This window comes from Crotalus tigris, unplaced genomic scaffold, assembly GCF_016545835.1.
Source record: "Crotalus tigris isolate CLP2741 ecotype Arizona unplaced genomic scaffold, ASM1654583v1 scf7180000020218.1340706, whole genome shotgun sequence".
Classification (NCBI taxonomy): Eukaryota; Metazoa; Chordata; class Lepidosauria; order Squamata; family Viperidae; genus Crotalus; species Crotalus tigris.
Window position 1 is genome coordinate 40,375 of NW_024097911.1, and position 20,134 is coordinate 60,508.

The following is a 20,134-nucleotide window of genomic DNA, read 5'->3' on the forward strand; positions in this document are numbered from 1 at the left end:
TTGTAAAGCTGGAGAATAGGCAGACAAGGCCAACCATGGAAAAGCTTACACCATTTCTTTGGTTTCATATAATTTTCTCCACCTGATACAAATATACATATTTCACCCCGGACGTGGCTGAGGCTTACGGAAGCTGAATTCCATTCCATTGGAAAGCTTGAGGAAAGTTGGCTTAGAACAGTGTTTCCCAAACTTGACAATTTTAAGGCATGTGGACTTCAACTCCCAGAATTCCACAGCCAGCGTTGCTGGCTGTGGAATTCTGGGAGTTGAAGTCCACATGCCTTAAAATTGTCAAGTCTGGGAAACACTGGAGAAGAATGACTAGAAGGAGGGATACACCAGTGTTATGTAAAATTCTCCACACAGTGAGGAATACAGGGGATTTTCCATCTCTTTTCAAAAACTAGAATATGGAATACCTCAGTATTGCTGAATAAGAGCAGGAGGGAGCTCCTGGGCTTCTGCTTATCTCTGCCTTCAGCTGCTGGGTGGGGAAAGGCCCAGTCCAAGTGGGCTTGGAGCACAAAATAACATTCAGAAGTTGTTCGACTTCAGTGCAAGTCAACAGGTAGGAAAAAGGTTAATTCTGTGGGTCTGGGGAAAATTGGGGTTACTTTCTATAGATTCCTGAGTATCTAGGCAGAAAAAAATGGGAGGGATGACAGCTATTAAGTTCTTCTCTAATTTTGTCTTCACTCGTCTGTCCTCTTTTTTTTAAGTGAAGCTCATCTTTTATTTCCCCCCCTCCTTTCCTCTTCTTCATTCCAACATCACAGAAAGATCGTTAAGAGGAATGCTCTCTGTTCACTTCCTCTAATTTCTAGTCTGTGGCTGAAAGAACATGCCAGTGGCTTGGCTGGGTATGTGGGATTGATCTTAAGACTGCCAACAAGCTTAAATACAAGCAGCTGGTCTGTTCCTGTGATTTGTTTTTCAGAAAGTAATAGAAGAAACTTGGTAAAACTTGGAGTTAAATGCTTTGTGGGATAGATATCAGTTAGTAGGTTGAATGCAGTGTTGTTTTCACAGTCTTGAACTCTTTCAGGCAAAAAACAAAAACCCTTGTCTCAAAAAAACTAATTTCCAGAGACATGGTTGATCAGCCTATTTTAATTCAATTTTTACTATCAAAGAAGTTGTGCAGCATCTTCTTCCTTTATGAACTAATAAAGTATTATGAAATAGGAGCAGGTTATAATAAATCAACGTCTTCTCTTCTTGGCTTTGGTAATGAAAAACAAACCAAGGAGCCATTCAGGAAAATAGTGATAGGCGTTAGCCTCCCTTTTCCAGCCATTTTCGGGCCTACTTTCCAGTTTCTTTTTTCCCTGACATAAGAAAAGATGGTCACATTCACCTATGTAAACAGAAAAGGGGGTAAGGAAAAATTAGGAGAAAGGGGAGCAGTTAACACAATTCCTTTGGACTGCAGTTTCCTTGTCAGTTGGAACCTCAGGAAAGGGTTACACGTATGTCTGTATGTCTTCGGTGTAATTGCTTGGTGCCTCCAGATATTTAGGATTAGAATTCAAGAGACTTTCTTCTTCTGCCCACCAGAACAAGTTAAATTATTAACTGATGCTAGTACATTTTTTTAAAAAACATAATGCCTCTCTGTAAGTTCACAAGATATTTTATGCAAAAAATATGATTCGCTTCTTCATGGTTTAATTTATTGTATGAACTCAGCTAGTGTGATTCATAAACTATTGTTTATAGTTAACCCAACCTTACTTTATTCAATGAGAAAAAAATAAGCTAATTGCTGATCAACATACATCAGTCGGTTTGGATTTTTAAAGCTATTTGTAAGGTCTCTCCAGTACACTATCATTTGTGAGATTTGTAGAAGGGAGGGGTTTTTTTTACATTTATTTCATTATTAAAATATGGTTTGGATCAGTCGAGTTCCATTTCTAACGTGAATCAGGAATGATATATTCATTATGAGTCTGTTTTTAGTTGGGACAGTTCGCTTTGCTGTGGTGTCCTGCCGGTAGGACTCTACATTGGTTGCACTCTATCAATTCAGAATTCAAGTTAAGATATCGTATTTGCATTGAGTTGCCCAATGAGTAAGAGATTGCGAGAGACAGAGAGATCATCTTGATATGCTCTTCCAGAGATACTTAGCATGCAAAAATTAAATGCACATAAAGATTTTTCTTATTGTGAAGATAAACTATTGACATCTGCACACTCAGTGGCTTCGAAAAGCACTGCTACCCTACCCAGTTGAAAGAAAGGCATCGCTCTCTTACATGTAAATAAAAATTAAGACATGCAAAATGATGTTTTAATTTAAGAGGGAATTGTTTGTAAAAAAAATGTTTACTCCTTTTTCCCTCCACGCAGGTGGTATTTTGCTGTGAATGTAGAAATCAGAGCTTTTTCAGGGACATTGTTTAACCAAAACAGATGTTCTATATTAAAAGGAAAAAGCATTTCAGTAATTTGCTTTGTTTTTTTTCTCCTCTGCTCCCACCAAATCTTACAAGTTTCTTTAATCTGAAGTGGCACCAGAACCTGGGGTTCCTTTGAGGGATGCAATTTCTGATCTGGCTCCAGATCAAGGAGGAAAGGAACAGATGATGGGGTGGTGTCTTAAAAGCCAGCATCCAGCTCTTCTTGTTGCGTCCTTTATTTCTAATCATCACAACTGGGCTGGGTTGTGTTTTCTTTAAGCCAGATAAAATGAAAGGAGCTTATCACTGCCCAACATATGCATATGCCCTTCTTGTGAAAGAGCATGTAAAACCAAAGGTGGCCTATCTATCACTGTGGCAAATTGGGGTTAGAATTAAAATTAATTTTAATTTATTTAATTGTTAGTTTAAATTTGGTTAGGTGTCAGATTCTGGGATTATTTTAAAAATATAGTGATAGAGTAATCATATGCATGCTTCAATTAGATTAGTAACTGAAGGAACTAGTTGAAGTCTATAAATTCTCTTGCAATGTAAGAGATTCCAGGAGCCTCAATGCTAGTTTAGTTTCCTTTGGATGGAAATGTACTGTCAATTCATATTATCTTTGCAATTATTTACTCCCCTAAGCAGTTATTTTTTTAATTTATTTTAGAAAGAAACTTCCCATTCCCCATTCCAACACTTTTTTTCCCTACACAAATAACAAACATGGCGCAGTAAGTTCTGTGGTCATTCCTCAATTAGTAACTTACAGTATTTTCTCCAACGATTCAACCACCATCATGCTAAAATAACAGTAATGAGGAGATTCTTTATATCTCTTCAACAATGGTTGGATGATGCTATGAAGGCACTGTAAGTCATTAGTGAGGAAATGTTGGGGACTACCAAGACTCAAATTCGACTACCACTCCACTGTGGAGCTTTAGACCAATTTTTGTCTCTTGGTCCAATTTCCACAAATTATTATCGACCTAAAAAGAAAGAAGCCCTTGAATATTCAGAGAAAAGGTGGAATATACACGGAAGAGATAAATTCTATCTCTTCACCCTCCCCTATACTTTTCTTAGAAATGCTAGAACTCTTAAGAACATTCTGTGAGGTCTTTGAGTCACTTAAGAAAAAGAAAAACTGGAATTATAGAAACGCAGTCCACTATACGATCTTTTCTTCTCAAAGATCCTCTGACACCAAGATCAGATAGCTAGGCAAAAAGTTTTGCTTGATAAAAGGACAAATGTGAGTCACACCAGATAGTTCATGATCAGTGTTTCCACATATTATTTACCAATATATATTCCTTTGCAGGATAATTTTATGCATATCTGTTCTCTGCATAAAAATTATATTCTTAGCATAATTTCCACCTGGATCAAAAATATTATCCATATAAAAATACAAAGGTTGCTGTATCTCATGCTATTGTCCTTTATCAAGGTCCACGTTTGTTTATAATGAAAAGTTACAGTTCCCTGGAGTTGCTTGCTATGTTTTTGCTACTTAAAAAAAGTCAGAAACTCTTTACGATACACAGATATATCAGAATGTTGCACAGAACAGATCAAAGCCTTCCGCTGCAAAATTGGTCCCTCCACACCCTCTCCTACCTTAATGTGCTTCTTTTTGTCCTGAGGGCTAAGTAGACTTTCAGTTCTACAATGATTCCTGCCATTTAGGTGTGTTTCCAGGAAGATTAAAGCGTTCTACATGTCAAAATATGGAAACAACCATTGTTCCTTTTCCTAATTCTAAACTGGTTTCAGTCAGTTGTAGAGTTGATCAGAGGATGACCATCAAAGGACGGGACTTTTAAGAGAATATTTTTATTTTAAGAACCATCTTACTCCAAAGTACAATTAGACTACCATAATAACTGCACTGTACACATCAATTGGGTCAATAGATGACAGCAAAGAGTTGGAACACTCTGTATCTCTTTGCTGCCACCTAGTGATCATCTATGATTTTTCAGCATATAATAAGGTGAAATGGGCTGGGACACAGTATAATATAATAACCCTCTCCCAAAGGAAGTCAACTTCAAATTCAAAATGCTTCACCTCTGAATTAAAGACAAAGCCTGCCCTATAGCAAACATATAAATTATTTGAGGGAGAGAAAAAAATCATCTTTCCAGGTAAATGTCATAAATCGAGTATGTTCATCAGCTCAGGAGCAGACTTTCCTTCATCAGCAACATAAATTGACCTTCTCTGCTGGTAGGCAGATGAGTGCGACTATTGATCAATAGATCAGGACCAAACCAATTCCATTGAACTAAACTATTGATGAGAAATTTTTCAATTAATTAGCAAATTGTTAATTGTAAATCTGCACATGTGCCGGGCTGCCTAGTTTTGAATGGTCTGCTATAATTGGCACCTGTGATACTGCAACCTTAAAATAGTTTTCAAACACACACACACACACACATTCCAAATATGTGCCTCCTATCCAGCCCCACACAAAGAAATGACAAATTTATTTGTCATTAGACTTATTTTTGTGATCATTTACCCTGTTCCTCAGTTGTTTAGAAATATGAGCAACAACCTTGTCTTTGAAATCCAGTCCATAATTTCTCACATTGTGTAATGTTACTTAGCTTGACTCTCTTTCCTGATAATGTTTTCTGCCCTTTTTCTTTTTTTTTCTGATCATCCCCCCTGGGAAGTTGGAAGATTATTCTCTTTGAAGGAGGGAAAGTTTCTTCCATACCTGCTTAGCAGCCTGTCTTGTTTTATACATTTATCCAAAGGGTAAAATACGCTGCACCTGCTACACAATTAGCAAAGGGACACGAAACCTGTCCTAGAACACAACAGTCGGTCTCACAACCTCTCCTTTTCCAGAATTATATGTCTTAACGATTTTTTGGGAGTAGGACACAGTAATTATCCCTGGCATTCATTTCTGAGTAAACCTGGATGGGATCATCCAGCTGTAAATTTAAAGAGACTTTTTATTTTCTTGGATCTAATGCCAACAGCTTTTCCCTTCCCTGAATTCTGATGAATATTTTCCAGATGCCAGCCTAATCTTAAATGGGTTTTCTTAGAACTGGTACAAGATCTGGTAACAGGCCTTCAACAGGAGCAGCGGTGGTTCAAAAAAATAGAACTATGGCAGCCATGACCATGAGACCAAAACAACTCTTTGACTCTTTTGATGCTCTCCTCTCTCAAATTTCCTTAGGCCTTAATTAAAAATTAATTTCTACTAGAGAAATTAGAAGAAAGCAAGGAAAAAATAATTTCAATATTACTTCCAAGGCAAAGCCGTGTCCCTCTAGAGGAATCTGTAGCTCATTTAACTATTTGTTGTGTGGATATTTTGCACGACTGTTCCCAAGATTTGTGACTATGGATCATGCTTGCTGGAACCAATGGGAGCGATTATCTACAATATCCAGAGAACACTGGCTTGCCTATCTCTGAGTAAATCAATGGCTCTCTTACCTAGCATTTTACATCAAACTCTTTCTCTCCTCCCAACCTTTTTTTTTTAAAATCTTGCTTCTGGATTTGGGGTGGAAGGAAAGAAGCCTTGATGTAAAAAGTAAAGAGAGTCATTTATCTACTCAGAAGTAGGCAAGCCAATGTTCTCTGGTTATTGTAGATAACAGCTCCCATTGGTTCCAGCAAGCATGACCAATGGTCTTGTAAAAAATGGACCAATCCCACATGCCTGAATTAACCTATAGTGGGACATTTCACTCTGTTCCTTCTAAAATTTAGACCTTATCCTACTCTTAAAAGAACACAGTTGACTTGGTCTCCTCCAATCAGGTTTCCTCTAGAGCAGTTAGAACTTCAACTCCCTCTAGAGCAGGGGCCTTCAAACTTGGCCCTTTTATGGCTTGTGGACTTCAACTCCCAGAATTCCTCAGCCAGCGTGTCTGGCTGAGGAATTCTGGGAGTTGAAGTCCACAAGTCATAAAAGGGCCAAGTTTGAAGACCCCTGCTCTAGAGCAGTGAGGACTTCAATTCAATTTTGTGAGGACTTCAACTCCCAGAATCGCCCAGTCAGGCTGCCTGGGGACTTCTGGGAGTTGAAGTCCATGCATCTTAAAGTTGCTGTGATTGAGAAACATTGCTTTAGGTGCCTCGGTCCAATGCCTCTGGCAGGCAACAGTTTGAATAAATTATTCTACCATGCTTAGAGTGGCATTCTCATTCCTAGAACTTTATACTTCAGTTTATTCTTTTTTTCTTTCTTTCTCTTGAATAGCACAAAACTGGTTGGCAACATGGCCTCAATCCTGCAGTGCTGCCCTTTCCTGACCCGAGATCCATCTCTCTTTCTACGGAAAGTCGGCCCACTGCTGGTCAACAGTGCTCAACGCTGCCCCGTGATGATGGCCCGCACTTTCTCCAGTTCTCTCACTGACCTGCAGAGTGAAAAAGACACCTGTGGAAACACTGGTGAGATGATGGAGCTCAGAGAAAAGATACTAGAAGGGAAACAGAAACTGATGTCATATCAGATCCGTAGATGTCAAACCAAAATACAAATTTTATGCTTGGAGCTCACAAGTGGGCTCTTGTACAGGTGTACCAAGTTCTTTAGATCAGTGGTTCTCAACCTGTGGGTCGGGACCCCATTTGGGGTCGAACGACCATTTCACGGAGGTCACCAAACAACGCAGTCCGCCATTTTTTCCCCTTTTCCTTAGCTGTGCTACTCCCTTTTATTCTATTGGCTTTTGAAAGCCAATAGAATAGAATCTCTTGAATAGAGTCTAATTCTATTGGCTTTCAAAAGCCAATAGGAATTGTCCAGGCTGTCTCTGCCCTGCTGAGCCCGCCAAAAGTCCCATTCTGCAAATGGTGCTGTACCAGTTGAGTAGTCCTCGACTTACGAACGGTTGAGTAGTCCTCGACTTAACGACCGGTTGGGGGTCGCGGCATTAAAAAGGTTGAGAACCACTGCTTTAGATCAAGTCAGTCTCTTGGTAACAAAGCTAGATTTTGTGGGTATAGACTAGAGTGTGTGTAAACCCTGAATAATTTGATTACATGTAGAAGGGTTGAAATCTCTGTGTGAAAACCTCTAAAACCCTCTTTACAGAGTGGCTCCTTTTTGAAATTGTTCTTTTGTAGTTCAAGACATGTCATCATTTCACAGTCACTAATTAGGTCAGAGGCAACTTGTAATTCTTCTAATTTTTACTTCTTGGCTGACATTACGTGGACACATTCAGAAATTTAATAAGTTTTTGGTCTGCAGAAAAGGAAGTGGAAATTGCATCTTTTCTTCCCTATGCATAAAAAAGGTTTGCCTTGACAAAGCAATCATATTAAATAAAACATATTTTTTTTAAAAAAATAATGATGAGAAAAATGTATTTCTGCCTGCAGTCGTGGAGATTCAATGCAAGAACCCCAACCTTCCCCATTCCAGTACTCTCTAGCCAAGGGGTGCCTAACCCCCGGTCCGTGGACCAGTACCGGGCCACGGCATGCCAGCAACCGGTCCGCACAAAGAAGGAAAGCCCCATCTGTGGGATGCAGGCAGCATACAAAACCACACACTCTCAGGTCTGTGGAAAAACTTTTCTCCATGGAATCGGTCCCTGTTGCCCAAAAAGTTGGGGACCTCTGCTCTAGACATCCTGGGATAGATCTTCTCAGATTTACTGACAATGTGGCCAGTACCAAAATTTTTCGGAGTTGGATTCTCATTTTGGAAGGCATCAGCTTAGAGAAACAGGAGACCATGGTGGCCTGAATGGACAAAGGAACTACTTAAGTCCAAAGTACTTGGAAAAAGAAGTGGTAGAGAATCTGGAAGCTACTAAATATCAGGTGCAAAGAATCAGGAGCATTTGCTGAATTCAAAGCACTGAAGAGTTTATTATTGCTACATATACATAACAATCTGGTCAACAAATGGTCAAAGCTAAATTGGCACTAGATAAGGGTCAACCGAATTCATGGGGGAGGGGAGGCTGGACATGTGTTTGTGCAATGAGTCCAAACAAACATTTAATCCTGCTTTCCAGTTCAGCCTACTCACCTACTACACTAAATTTGTTAAAAGCCATGCCTACTGGGGGTCTTATTCAAGAATATCAACCCATCTCTACAGGATGAAATCATGATGGGTTTTCTTTTGTTCATCTTCTAATTTCGATTCCCCCATCAGCACCCCGGTCTCTCCCAGCCACCCAGTGCCCTTTTATGGAATCCCAGCGTCAAAGTGGCCAGAGCTCCTTTGTGCAAGAAGCAAAACCTGAACTCCAGGAAGATGTCAAGCCTTTCAAATCAGGTAAGGAAGGAGGCCAACCTCCTTGGGATCACGGATGGTGGGAAGGATGAGACCCCCTGGGTCTTCCTCTGACCTGTGTGTCCCTCTCTCTCTAGGAGTGCTGACATCCTTGCTCAGAGAGGTGCACTGCAGTCTCAGAAAGAAATTCCTGGACTCTAACAAAGTGTCTCACCTCATTCAGGACAACATGCCAGGTTGGGGAATTGGATCCTGACAACTTCTTCCATGGGGGTGGGAGGGAGTTGCCCAGAAGGACTATCTTCCAGCTTCCCTTGAGTATTAGGGTCAGCAGTGCAGATTAACTGATTCTGTCTGAAGACTTAATTGTTTCAAGATTAACTGTCTGAGGTCTACTTGCGTGGTGGTACAGTGGTTAGAATGCAGTACTGCAGGCTACTGCTGACTGCCAGCTGACTGCAGTTCGGCAGTTCGATTCTAACCGGCTCAAGGTTGACTCAGCCTTCCATCCTTTTGAGGTGGGTAAAATGAGGACCCAGATTGTTGGGGGGTAATATGCTGACTCTGTAAGCCACTCAGAGAGGGCCAGTGGTGGGATTCAAATATGCAAACAACCGGCTCTCTGTGTGGATGCCGCTTCCGGAAGTCCATTCTGGGCCTGACCAACAAAAAATTAGCTACCGGTTCTGCCAAAGTGGTGCGAATAGGCTGAATCCCATCACTGCAGAGGGCTGTAAAGCACTGTGAAGCAGTATATAAGTCTAAATGCTGTTGCTACTTCCTCCTCTCTCCTAAATGAAAACTGGACATATAAATGACATTTACTGTTTATTTATATCATCTGTTACTGTACCACTTTTTAGCATTATAAAGTGAGGGTGCTTAAGACTTATTCCTATCCACTTCTCTCCATATCTTATTCAGAGGAGTGTCTAGCAGCCAGGCTGTCATCCCAGCCGCAACCTTCACAGCAGTCCCCAATTCTCAATCTCTTCTCTGTGATCCACACTAAAGCCCCAAAAGAGGAATGACTTGGGATCTGTTGATCCATTTTTTAGGAGAAATACTTAGATCACTCTTTGTCATTCTACGGTTATTCTGCCAGTGGCTTTCACAACTTAAGTAGAACGAGACAAATCTATAACGGTTACCCAGGCAAAGAAAATAATAATAAAGAGATGCATCTGAGAACAGAGATATTTATCCTGTCTCTATATTGGGGTTGATTTCACATTTCATTTGCAATCCATGCACAGTGGAGAATAATTGCCTGGATTCTTGACCTTTTCTGAGATCTGATTGGAAGATGGCAAGCCAATGATTGAGCCACACAGAAAAAACACCAGGCGCTTTCTCTGTTGAGCTCCTTGAGTGCATAGGAACCTTTAATTATTCAGTACCTAAGGTCAGGGCTTTTCAACCAGTGGTACGGGTACCACCTGTGGTACATTGGCACCTGGCAAGTGGTACGCAACCATCCTAGAAAAGTGGTAGTGGGGGAAGGGAATGAGCTGAATTGGTGGCAGCACAGCACAGGCCTGAGCGAGAGATGGGTGGAGGTGCAGGGCTGTCAGGGCTCAGTGGAAGCGTCAGGATCAGCGCCAGGCTCCAGCTGGAGCTCGGCGCTGATCCTGGTGCTTCTGATGAGCCCAGAAGAAGCACCGATCAGCTGGAATGTTGCAGCATCTCCAGGGTCTTGTGATTTACATTCAGATGCTTGGCAATTGATTCATATTTATGACGGTCACAGTGTCCAAGGATCATGTGAAGTGACCAAAACCTGCTACAACCACCCAGCAGATGGGGGGAATAAAAACCAAACACCCCCACACAAACCACCCCCACTGCCAATCCTCAACAGAAATGCTCACAACAATGAAAACCTCGGACAGGAGGAAGAGCACCGCTGGGTGGGCAGGCAAGTGTCTTGCTCGGCTGTGGCTTGGGGGGCACTTTTTTCAATGTTGTTGTAACAGTCACTAAGCGAACTGTTGTAAGTCGAGGACTACCTGTACTTCATCACTTTTTTCCTTTTGGGGTGGTTATCAAGTTTTTGACACCTTGCTAGGCAACTGGTGGTACTCGGATATTGCCATATCCTAAGAGTGGTACAATGGGTGATAAGGTTGAAAAGTCCTGCTATAGGTAATCCTCATTTAGCAATTACAGTTGGGATCGGCAAGTAAGTCGTCAAATAAAGCAGTCGCTGAATAAAACTGCAACTGTGCTTATGATCTTACTTCAGCTTTCCTTTGCTTTACAGACCTGTGAGGGTCATAACTGTGAGGACTGGTTACAGAGTTGCTAAATGAGGCAGTCACTAAATGAGGACAGCCTGATATTAAAATAAGGCTTCTATTAGGCTTACTGAAAGTTTACAAAAACAACAGCAACTTTACAAATGACCAGCCTGCACACTCTTTTCTCCACACTCTCAGCTGGGTAGGCTATAAGAAATGTGAAATAAATAAGCAAATAATAACAACAAACCTATTGCCTTAAACTAGATTCGGGACATCCAACCACCCCTTTGCATAATTGCTTCTTTGCTTCTTTTGTTTCTTAGCTATTGCTTTTTCTTTATGTTTGAACAGTTGTGCTCAGCGTGACGTTTGGCAATGATTGTTCTACCATCAAAAAGCTCAGTGGGAGATATCCAAATGCCCTGCATGAATAGGCTTTATGTGCTTTCTAGCAAGTCTAAATATTTGCCATTATTTATTCTGACTTGTTGCTGTTTTCCAGAGTTTCAGGCACGGTTTGCTAGTTTGTGGGTTTTTATATTACCAGTTCTATGTTCAGGTTGAAATGGTAAGGATTAAGTCTGTGACCTTCTGGATGCACACTGAATGCACATTGTGAGCTGGGCTGCAAAAATCTTGTCAGAATTTTCTGTATCTCTTTGCTGCCATCTAGTGATTATCTGTATTCATACCATTGATATTCTGGCCAATGAAGGCCCACCATAAAGTTCCACTATAGTGACTATACCAGGGGTAGGCAACCCAAAACACTCACAGAGCCACTTGGACCCGTTTCCCACCAAAAACAAAACACCGGGAGCCGCAAAACCCTTTTGATATCTAAAATGAAGATAACACTGCATATATCCTTTTTTACCTTTATTATAGGTGTGTGTGTGTGTGTGTGTGTGTTTGTGTATGTATGTGTGTGTGTGTGTATGTATGTATGTGTATGTATGTGTATATATATATACACATATACATATACATACATACACACACACACACACACACACACACACTAAAAATAAAAGTAAAAATATGACTCTTGGGAATATCCATACTATTAAAACAATGATCACCAAGAGAATGCTTTAAGAGAATAAAATTACATACACACACAGGTTAAAAAAGGATATATGCAGTGTTATCTTCATTTTAGATGTCAAAAGGGTCTCTCTCTCTCTGTCTCTCTCCCTCCCTCCCTCTCTATCTGCCCTTGGTCTGCCACTCCTCTTCCCCCACTCTCTTTCTTTCTCTCTCTCCTTTCCTCTCTCTCTCTCCCCTCTTCTCTCTCTTCTCTTTCTCCCCCCCCCTATCTGCTGCTCACCTGGCAAGCTTCAAGCTGTTGTCCAACAAGCTCAGGGGTAAGCAACCTCGTCTCTTTTATGACTCATGGACTTCAACTCCCAGAATTCCTGAGTCAGCCTAGCTGGGCTAGCTAGCTCTCTCCTGCCCTTCCTGCTTCCTGCTTCCTGCAGAGACGCAGCAAAGGGAGGAGCTCCGCCCAGTAAGCTTTTCAGCTCCTCGGAGAACACTGTGAGTGTACTCTCTTTTACACACACACACACACAAACACACACACACACAGAGAGAGAGAGAGAGAGAGAGAGAGAGAGAGAGAGAGAGAAGCAGGGAAGCGCAATTGCCTCTCTCTGTCTCTGTCTCTGTCTCTCTCTGCAAAGGCAGAGGAGGCTGGGAGCCACAGGGGAAGGCTCAAAGAGCTGCATGCGGCTCCGGAGCCGCAGGTTGCCGACCTGTGGACTATACTATAGGACAGTGGTGGTGAACCTATGGCACGGGTGCCAGAGGCGGCACTCAGAGCCCTCTCTGTGGGCATTTGTGCCGTCGCCCCAGTCCTAGGCCTTCAGCTGGGTTTTATAAAACCTTTTTGCTTTAGGCCTCCGTCGCCGTGTGCAAAAAAAAAAAAAAAAAGGTTCAATCAGTCAATTTCAACTTCTCACAGGAAAAAAAAAAGATTTGCAAAGTTGGAATTGATTGATTGAACTTTTTAGTCCCACCCAGTCTGCCGTTACCACTGCAGCCATGCCCACCCAATGGGCCACAGCCACCCGGCACTTGACGATGCATGTGGGTTTGGGGTTGCAGTTTGGGCACTCAGTCTCTAAAAGGTTCGCCATCACTGCTATAGGAAGGAACTAGAAGACCTTGGCACGTGTTTGCAAAGAACAGAGCTTGTGCCCAATTTTGTCCCCTGCTTTCATCTCTCACATCTCTCATGTGCTGAAACAGAGTCTCCCATCCTACTGGATTTGCAGGGTTGGGAATTCAAATTGGAGGGCAGCACATTGGAGAAGACTGCTAAGGCTTCCAAACTTTTTCTCCTTTATTAAATGCCACCAGGTTACCTATTGGCCTTAACCAATGAACTGCAAAATATTAATTATTCAGGTTCCACCCCACAATAATAGAAGGTTGACCAAAACTAAATAGAATACTGAGAGCTAGTTTGGTATAATGATTAAGGTGCTGTCCTAGAAACCAGGAGACTGAGTTCTAGTCCCACTTTAGGCACAAAAGCCGGCTTTGGACCAATCGCCCTCTGTCATCCCAACCCACCCCAGAGCTATTGTGGTGGGGAAACTAGGAGAACTAGATATATTCACCGCCTTGAGTTACTTATAGAAGTAATAAAGGCAGGATATAAAATAAATAAATAAACTTTGGTGGCCCCCTTCCTGCATGCTGCTCCTTAATGGTAAGTCAGCACTGAGAGACAATGAGTGAGGGTCAATGCAGGCAGAAATCAATCCCTGTTGTTTCCTAACAGAGACCCCTGTGTTTGACTACGATGCGTTCTTCGAAGAAAAGATCCAAGCAAAGAAACAAGATCATACCTATCGGATCTTCAAGACTGTGAATCGGCGGGCCGATGACTATCCTTTCGCTGAGGACTACTCTAACTCTGAGGTTGAGGCGCGGGAGGTGTCCGTCTGGTGCAGCAATGACTACCTCGGAATGAGTCGCCACCCTCGCGTGCTGCAAGCCATACAGTGAGCGACAGTCGATATTTCTTGCACTGCCATTTTCCATACCTCCCAAACCTTTGTAATTTCCCCCTTGTATGTCCAGCTTTTCCCAACTGGCGGGGGGGGGGACATGCATGATAGGAAACTGAGTCCAACCTGAGGAGGGCCTGAGGCTTTCCTTGACATTCATGAGCAACTCTCACTTTGCCACTCTATAGAAAAAAACTCTATAGTGGAGGGGGGGCCTCGATTTGCCACTCTATAGAAAAAAACTCTATAGTGGAGGGGAGGACCCTTGCTTTGCCACTCTATAGAGAAAAACTCTATAGTGAAGGGGGGGACTCTCACTTTGCCACTCTATAGAGAAAAACTCTATAATGCAAAGGGAGACTTTGTGTGGAGATGCAGCTGTAAATTTCTCGAACCAAATAAAATCCTAAATGCCTGTTGAGCTGGGACAGCCATTGAACTTGGGGATTGGAACTGAACAAGGGGAGCATCTACATGTGGTCCTTGAGTTACAGCAATCCGTTTAGTGACCATTCAAAATTACAAAGGCACTTTTCAGTGACTCAGGATCAGTGTTCCTACACTTACAACTGTCACAGCATCCCCACAGTCACATGATCAAAATTTGGACACTTGGCAACTGACATGCATTTATGACAGTTGCAGTGTCCGGGCTCATGTAATCATCATTTGTGACCTTTCCACAAGCGAAGTCAATGGTGGAAGCCAGATTCACGTAATGATTGCATGATTCATTTAATAACTCCAGTGATTCACTTAACAATTATGGCAAAGAAGATTGTAAAACTGAGTGTGACTTACGTCACAACCACCTTGCTTACCAACAGTGATTCTGGTTCCAACTGTGGTACAGATCGAGGAATACCTGTATTCAGAACCCTTCCAGGCTATCTCTAGCCAAGCAAAAGCTTTCCTCTCAGAAACCCGAAAGCCAGGCCTTAGAACCGGTTGCGGATTATCTTTGCTGTTTTCTGAGCAAAGTCCTATTCTCTTCTTCTAACCCTCAGGGATACTCTGCAGTGTTACGGAGCAGGAGCTGGAGGTACCAGGAACATTTCCGGCACTAGCCGATTCCATGTGGCTCTGGAGGAGGAACTGGCCAGCCTGCATAACAAAGATGCTGCTCTGCTGTTTTCCTCCTGTTTTGTAGCCAATGACTCCACTCTCTTCACGCTCGCCCGCATGATGCCAGGTAACCAGGCAGTACAGGAGACGTAGGATCAGCCTGAAGCGAAGACCTCCACCCTCCCTAATTTGTGGGGAGAGGAGAGATGGGGCATTACCTTTGGCTTGGTTTCTTTCCCATAGGATGTGAAATCTATTCTGACGCTGGGAATCATGCATCCATGATCCAGGGCATCCGAAACAGCGGTGTTCCAAAGTATGTGTTTCAGCATAATGATCCACACCATTTGGAGGAGCTCCTACGCAAGGCCAAACCCAGCACCCCAAAGATTGTCGCTTTTGAAACTGTGCATTCCATGGATGGTAATTGCCTCTCTTTAGGTTTCGCTACGTAGTGTCCTAATAACTTCATAAAACACCATCATGCATCAAAAAGGTGTCTCTAGGTATAAGATCGCCAAAAGCACTTCCTGAGCCAGCCCAGATTCCTTGGCCAGTTGAAGGAGAGGCATCTAGCAGCAGGTTCAGGGGAAAAATGGCCAAGATAGTGGGTCACTATGAGGACTAGATCAGGGGTGTCAAAATTCGCAACGTCACGTGATGTGTCGTGACTTATCGCTATTTCTCCCCATTGCTGGAGCTGGGGTGGGTGTGGTTTCGGCATGACGCATTTGGGCTGCGGGCTAGCAATTTGACACCCCTGGACTAGATGAACTATAAACAACAATAAACAGTGACTCAGCCAACAGACTTGTAGGACAAGAGGCGAGCTAAAAATTCTGGAAGCAGAGACAGCCACTAGGCTAATACAGGACTGCAAAAAGCGTGATCCAGGAGTTGCATGCACACACAAAAGGGGGTTGGAAGCTTTTGCTATTCAGATAAGAGCCAAAATCCAGTGTTTTCAACAGTCCTTTGTCCGCAGGTGCCATCTGCCCCCTGGAAGAGATGTGCGATGTGGCCCATCGCTATGGGGCCATCACTTTTGTGGATGAGGTCCATGCTGTGGGACTCTATGGGGCCCACGGAGCCGGCATTGGAGAACGTGATGGAGTGATGGGCAAAATAGACATCATATCTGGCACTCTGGGTGAGTTGGGAAAGCAAAGGTCCAGAGAGGAACCAGGAAGAAAGTGTATTATAGATACTGTCAGGGAACCCTGCTGATTATTTAAAAAATGACCATCTCAAGACCCAAAGGTGGTTGAGTTCTGCTGGTTACTGCAAGTTTTTAGCCCCTGAATTTCTCGTCATTCATAAGAAAAAAAATGCAAGACATACAATATGTTCAGCTTGCATACTGTATGCCGTGTTCCCCCCAAAATAAGGTCAAACTACAAAATAAGCCCTAGCATGATTCTTCTTCGTAATATAAGCCCCACCCCCAAAATAAGCCCCAGTTAAGATTGTCAGCCAGACGGATACATTTAGTACCACATTTTCCCAAAAATAAGACCTAGCCCTAGAACAGTGGTTCTCAACCTTTTTAATGCTGCGACCCCCAACCGGTCGTAAGTCGAGGACTACTCAACTGGTGCAGCACCGTTTGCAGAATGGGACTTTTGGCGGGCTCAGCAGGGCAGAGACAGCCTGGACAATTCCTATTGGCTTTTGAAAGCCAATATAATTAGACTTACTCAAGAGAGTCTATTCTATTGGCTTTCAAAAGCCAATAGAATAAAAGGGAGTAGCACAGCTAAGAAAAAGGGGGGGGGAAAATGGCGGACTGCGTTGTTTGGCGACTCCCGTGAAATGGTCGTTCGACCTCAAATGGGGTCCCGACCCACAGGTTGAGAACCACTGCCCTAGAATAAGCCCTAACGAGTCTTTTGAAGCAAAAATTAACATAAGACCTGGTCTTATTTTTGAGAAAATATGTTACACGTTTCAGATCCAGCTTCCTAGAATTCACAGAAGTCAGGGTGCAATTTTTTTAATTGCATTAGCTCATTCATGCTTTTTAATGCTAAATACACTTAATAGCATAAGATATGCTTGTCATTAAAAGTACATCTTTCTTTTCCTCCCTTTCTCCTCCAGGAAAGGCCTTCGGCTGTGTGGGTGGCTATGTCACAAGCACCACTTCCCTCATTGACACAGTGCGTTCCTATGCAGCCGGATTCATTTTCACCACTTCGCTGCCCCCTATGACACTGGCTGGGGCCTTGGAATCTATTCGGATCCTGAAGAGTCCTGAGGGGCAGGTGCTACGCCGGGCCCACCAGCGCAACGTCAAGCACATGCGCCAGTTGCTTATGGATGCCGGGCTGCCTGTGGTCAGCTGCCCAAGCCACATCATTCCCATACGGGTATGGAAACTCTGGGATGGTGGAAGGAAGAACCTAGAGTTTTAGTACAACAGACACAAAATCTGGGGTTACAGTCCTCAAGGTGAAGGGCTTAAATCCCATTGATGCCATTTCATCATGCCCTTAATATACACAGCCCTTTATAGAATACTTAAGAAAATAAAATGAATGAATGGGACTGAGTAGCTGCAGAATCGTGACCCATCACACAAGGGGAACCCTGGATACCCTAAACTAGGGGTCCCAAAACCCCAGTCTGTGGACTGGTACCAGGCCACGGCATGCCAGCAACTGGTCCGCACAAACAAGCAAAGCCCCATCTGTGGGATGCAGGCAGCACACAAAACCATGCCCCCTCCAGTCCATGGAAAAACCTCTCTCCACGGAACCGGTCCCTGGTGCCCAAAAGGTTGGGGACCTCTGCCCTAAGCTCTCTATCCCCAACTTTCCAGATGAATGAAGTAGCTGGATGCTCTTCCTCAGTTGTCTGATTCATTCTTCCTCAGGTTGGAGATGCAGCCCTGAATACACAGCTTTGTGACCTACTCCTCTCGGAGTACAACATCTACGTCCAGGCCATCAATTATCCTACTGTGCCCCGGGGGGAGGAACTGCTGCGGCTGGCCCCCTCGCCCCATCACACCCCACCCATGATGGACTACTTTGTGGGTGAGTTTCCAGTGCCAGGAGCACTAAGGCCCCAGTTCTATCCTAAGTAAAAGTCATCATCTCGTTCTATAAATTAAATATTAGTACAGGGCAGGATTACAACTTTCAAAATCTCTGTGGAAACAAGGCATTTAAGAGATAATTAAGCTATGTTTGCTTCTGTTCATTACATGCCCAGGGCAGCAACCACTTAGGATGTCATAAACAAAACTGAATCCTAACCCTGAGATCCTAACCTTTACAAGCCGAAGTTGGTCTGCACAAACAATAGCTGAAACTAACTGCCATTTCATACATTGGATATGAAAAACAATTAATGAAAATTGATGTAACTTATTCTGATCTCCCACTTTGAATTTTAGCACCAGGCTTGCGGGTAAAATTAACTTCCTAGGAAACAAAATTCAAACTTTGTATCACGGAAAAACTAGATTCTGGAAAACCTACAGTACATATTATGTAAATTAAGAAATTCAAGAGACCAGCAACAAAACATTGCAGCTTGGTGTTCTCTGATTTATAATTTTAAGTAGGTGCATGTATATTCTTTTCAGTATGCTTCATTTGCTGTGCCTAGTGACCTGTTTTTTCCACCCAATAATTAATAACCACCAAATGCAGAAGGAAGTCTCCTCGCCCCTTAGTAAACTGTTTTGAAAGGGCTTGTGAAAGTTGTCCCTCTGGAAGTCCAGAACTGATCCTACTGGTACCTCTTGTGACAGTCAATAGGATTCAGTGCCTGCCTTCTGATCACTGGAATCCTCTTAATTTCTCTCCTGGAGTGGAAGATTTACTTTACGGGCACCCATGTTTGCAAGAGTTATCTGCCTAAGGCAGGGGTTCTCAACCTTGGCAACTTTAAGACTTGTGGACTTCAATTCCCAGAATTCCTCAGCCAGCAAAGCTGGCTGAGGAATTCTGGGAGTTGAAGTCCACAAGTCTTAAAGTTGCCAAGGTTGAGAACCCCTGGCCTAAGGTGAGTAAGTACTGCCACCAAGTGGCCAATGCAGATATTTTTTTTAACTCCACAAACTCATACAGTAAATAGCTGATGGTATTTCATGAGGAGTCTTAAAAAGTTCCACAGACACTAAAAGGTCTCTTTAAATATTAACCCATGTTTTTAAAAGGAAAAAATTATAGATTTTTCAACATTTTTAATCATTAAAAGCAAATTCAAAGGCAGAATAAAATAAGAGCTGAGACTTCTCTGCTGCTGCAGACAGAGGCAAACCCACAGTTCTGTCTACGGTATAGACAGAATATAAACAGCAGCTTTCAATTCAGAGATTTGACCCTTTTTCTCATATGGTGGATTTTGAAAAGGCCAGAGACTTCCTCTCAACTTAAGCTTCTACTTCAGGGCCACAGCCATTCATTTTCTTACCACTAGCTCCAGAAGTCACCGTAGAGCTCCTGGTATCTATGGAGATTCTTCATCATCCAGGTCATGGTTGTCCCAAAGCTGCTTTTTCAAGACACAACTGGATTTTCTTGTTTTTCTTTAAAGATATTTCGCTTCTCATCCAAGAAGCTTCTTCAGCTCCTGAATGGTCCATACAGCAGCAGTGCACTAATAGTCTGTATTTTAACCTGTTTTCTTCTCTTCCAGAAAAACTGCTGGCTGCTTGGCAGGAGGTGGGCCTGCCCCTGCAGGTCTCAACCTCCCCCGAGTGCCACTTCTGCCACCGCCCACTTCATTTTGCTCTCATGAGTGAGTGGGAGCGGGATTATTTCGGAAACATGGGGCCACGCTATGTCACCCTTTGTGCTTAAGGAGCGCCTCAGGCCACAGAGCTCACTGCCTGCCGATGGGGAGAGAGAGGGGCATGCCTCACACCAAGGCTGCCCAGCAGAAAAAGAGATGATCTGAATACAATAAAGCTCTAAAACTGCCTTTTCTGCATATTTCATAGAATGTGAGGATTTGGGCTGAAGAAATTCTTCCAGCTGGCAGCCTTTTGCATCCCTAGACCAAGATAGGAGTCAGTGGTACTGACTACACATAGTACATCAAGCCCTGGTACGGTATAAGTCACAGCTGGCTGAGTACAAAGAACACGCTAAGCTGTAATACAGTTTACTAAGGAACAATGTGACAGGCTCA

At 43.0% G+C, this 20,134-nt stretch overlaps 1 protein-coding gene across 1 annotated transcript; it reads left to right on the forward strand.

The window, feature by feature from the left end:
• Positions 1-416: 416 nt before the first annotated feature.
• Positions 417-19,924, forward strand: ALAS2 (5'-aminolevulinate synthase 2). Its single transcript, XM_039366065.1, has 11 exons — positions 417-571; positions 6,664-6,857; positions 8,581-8,703; positions 8,799-8,897; positions 13,696-13,918; positions 14,932-15,116; positions 15,233-15,412; positions 15,975-16,139; positions 17,090-17,358; positions 17,865-18,027; positions 19,640-19,924. Exons 2-11 carry the CDS (start codon positions 6,683-6,685, stop codon positions 19,801-19,803), a joined length of 1,746 nt encoding a protein of 581 aa, XP_039221999.1. The 5' UTR covers positions 417-571; positions 6,664-6,682; the 3' UTR covers positions 19,804-19,924.
• The last annotated feature ends 210 nt before the right edge of the window (positions 19,925-20,134 follow it).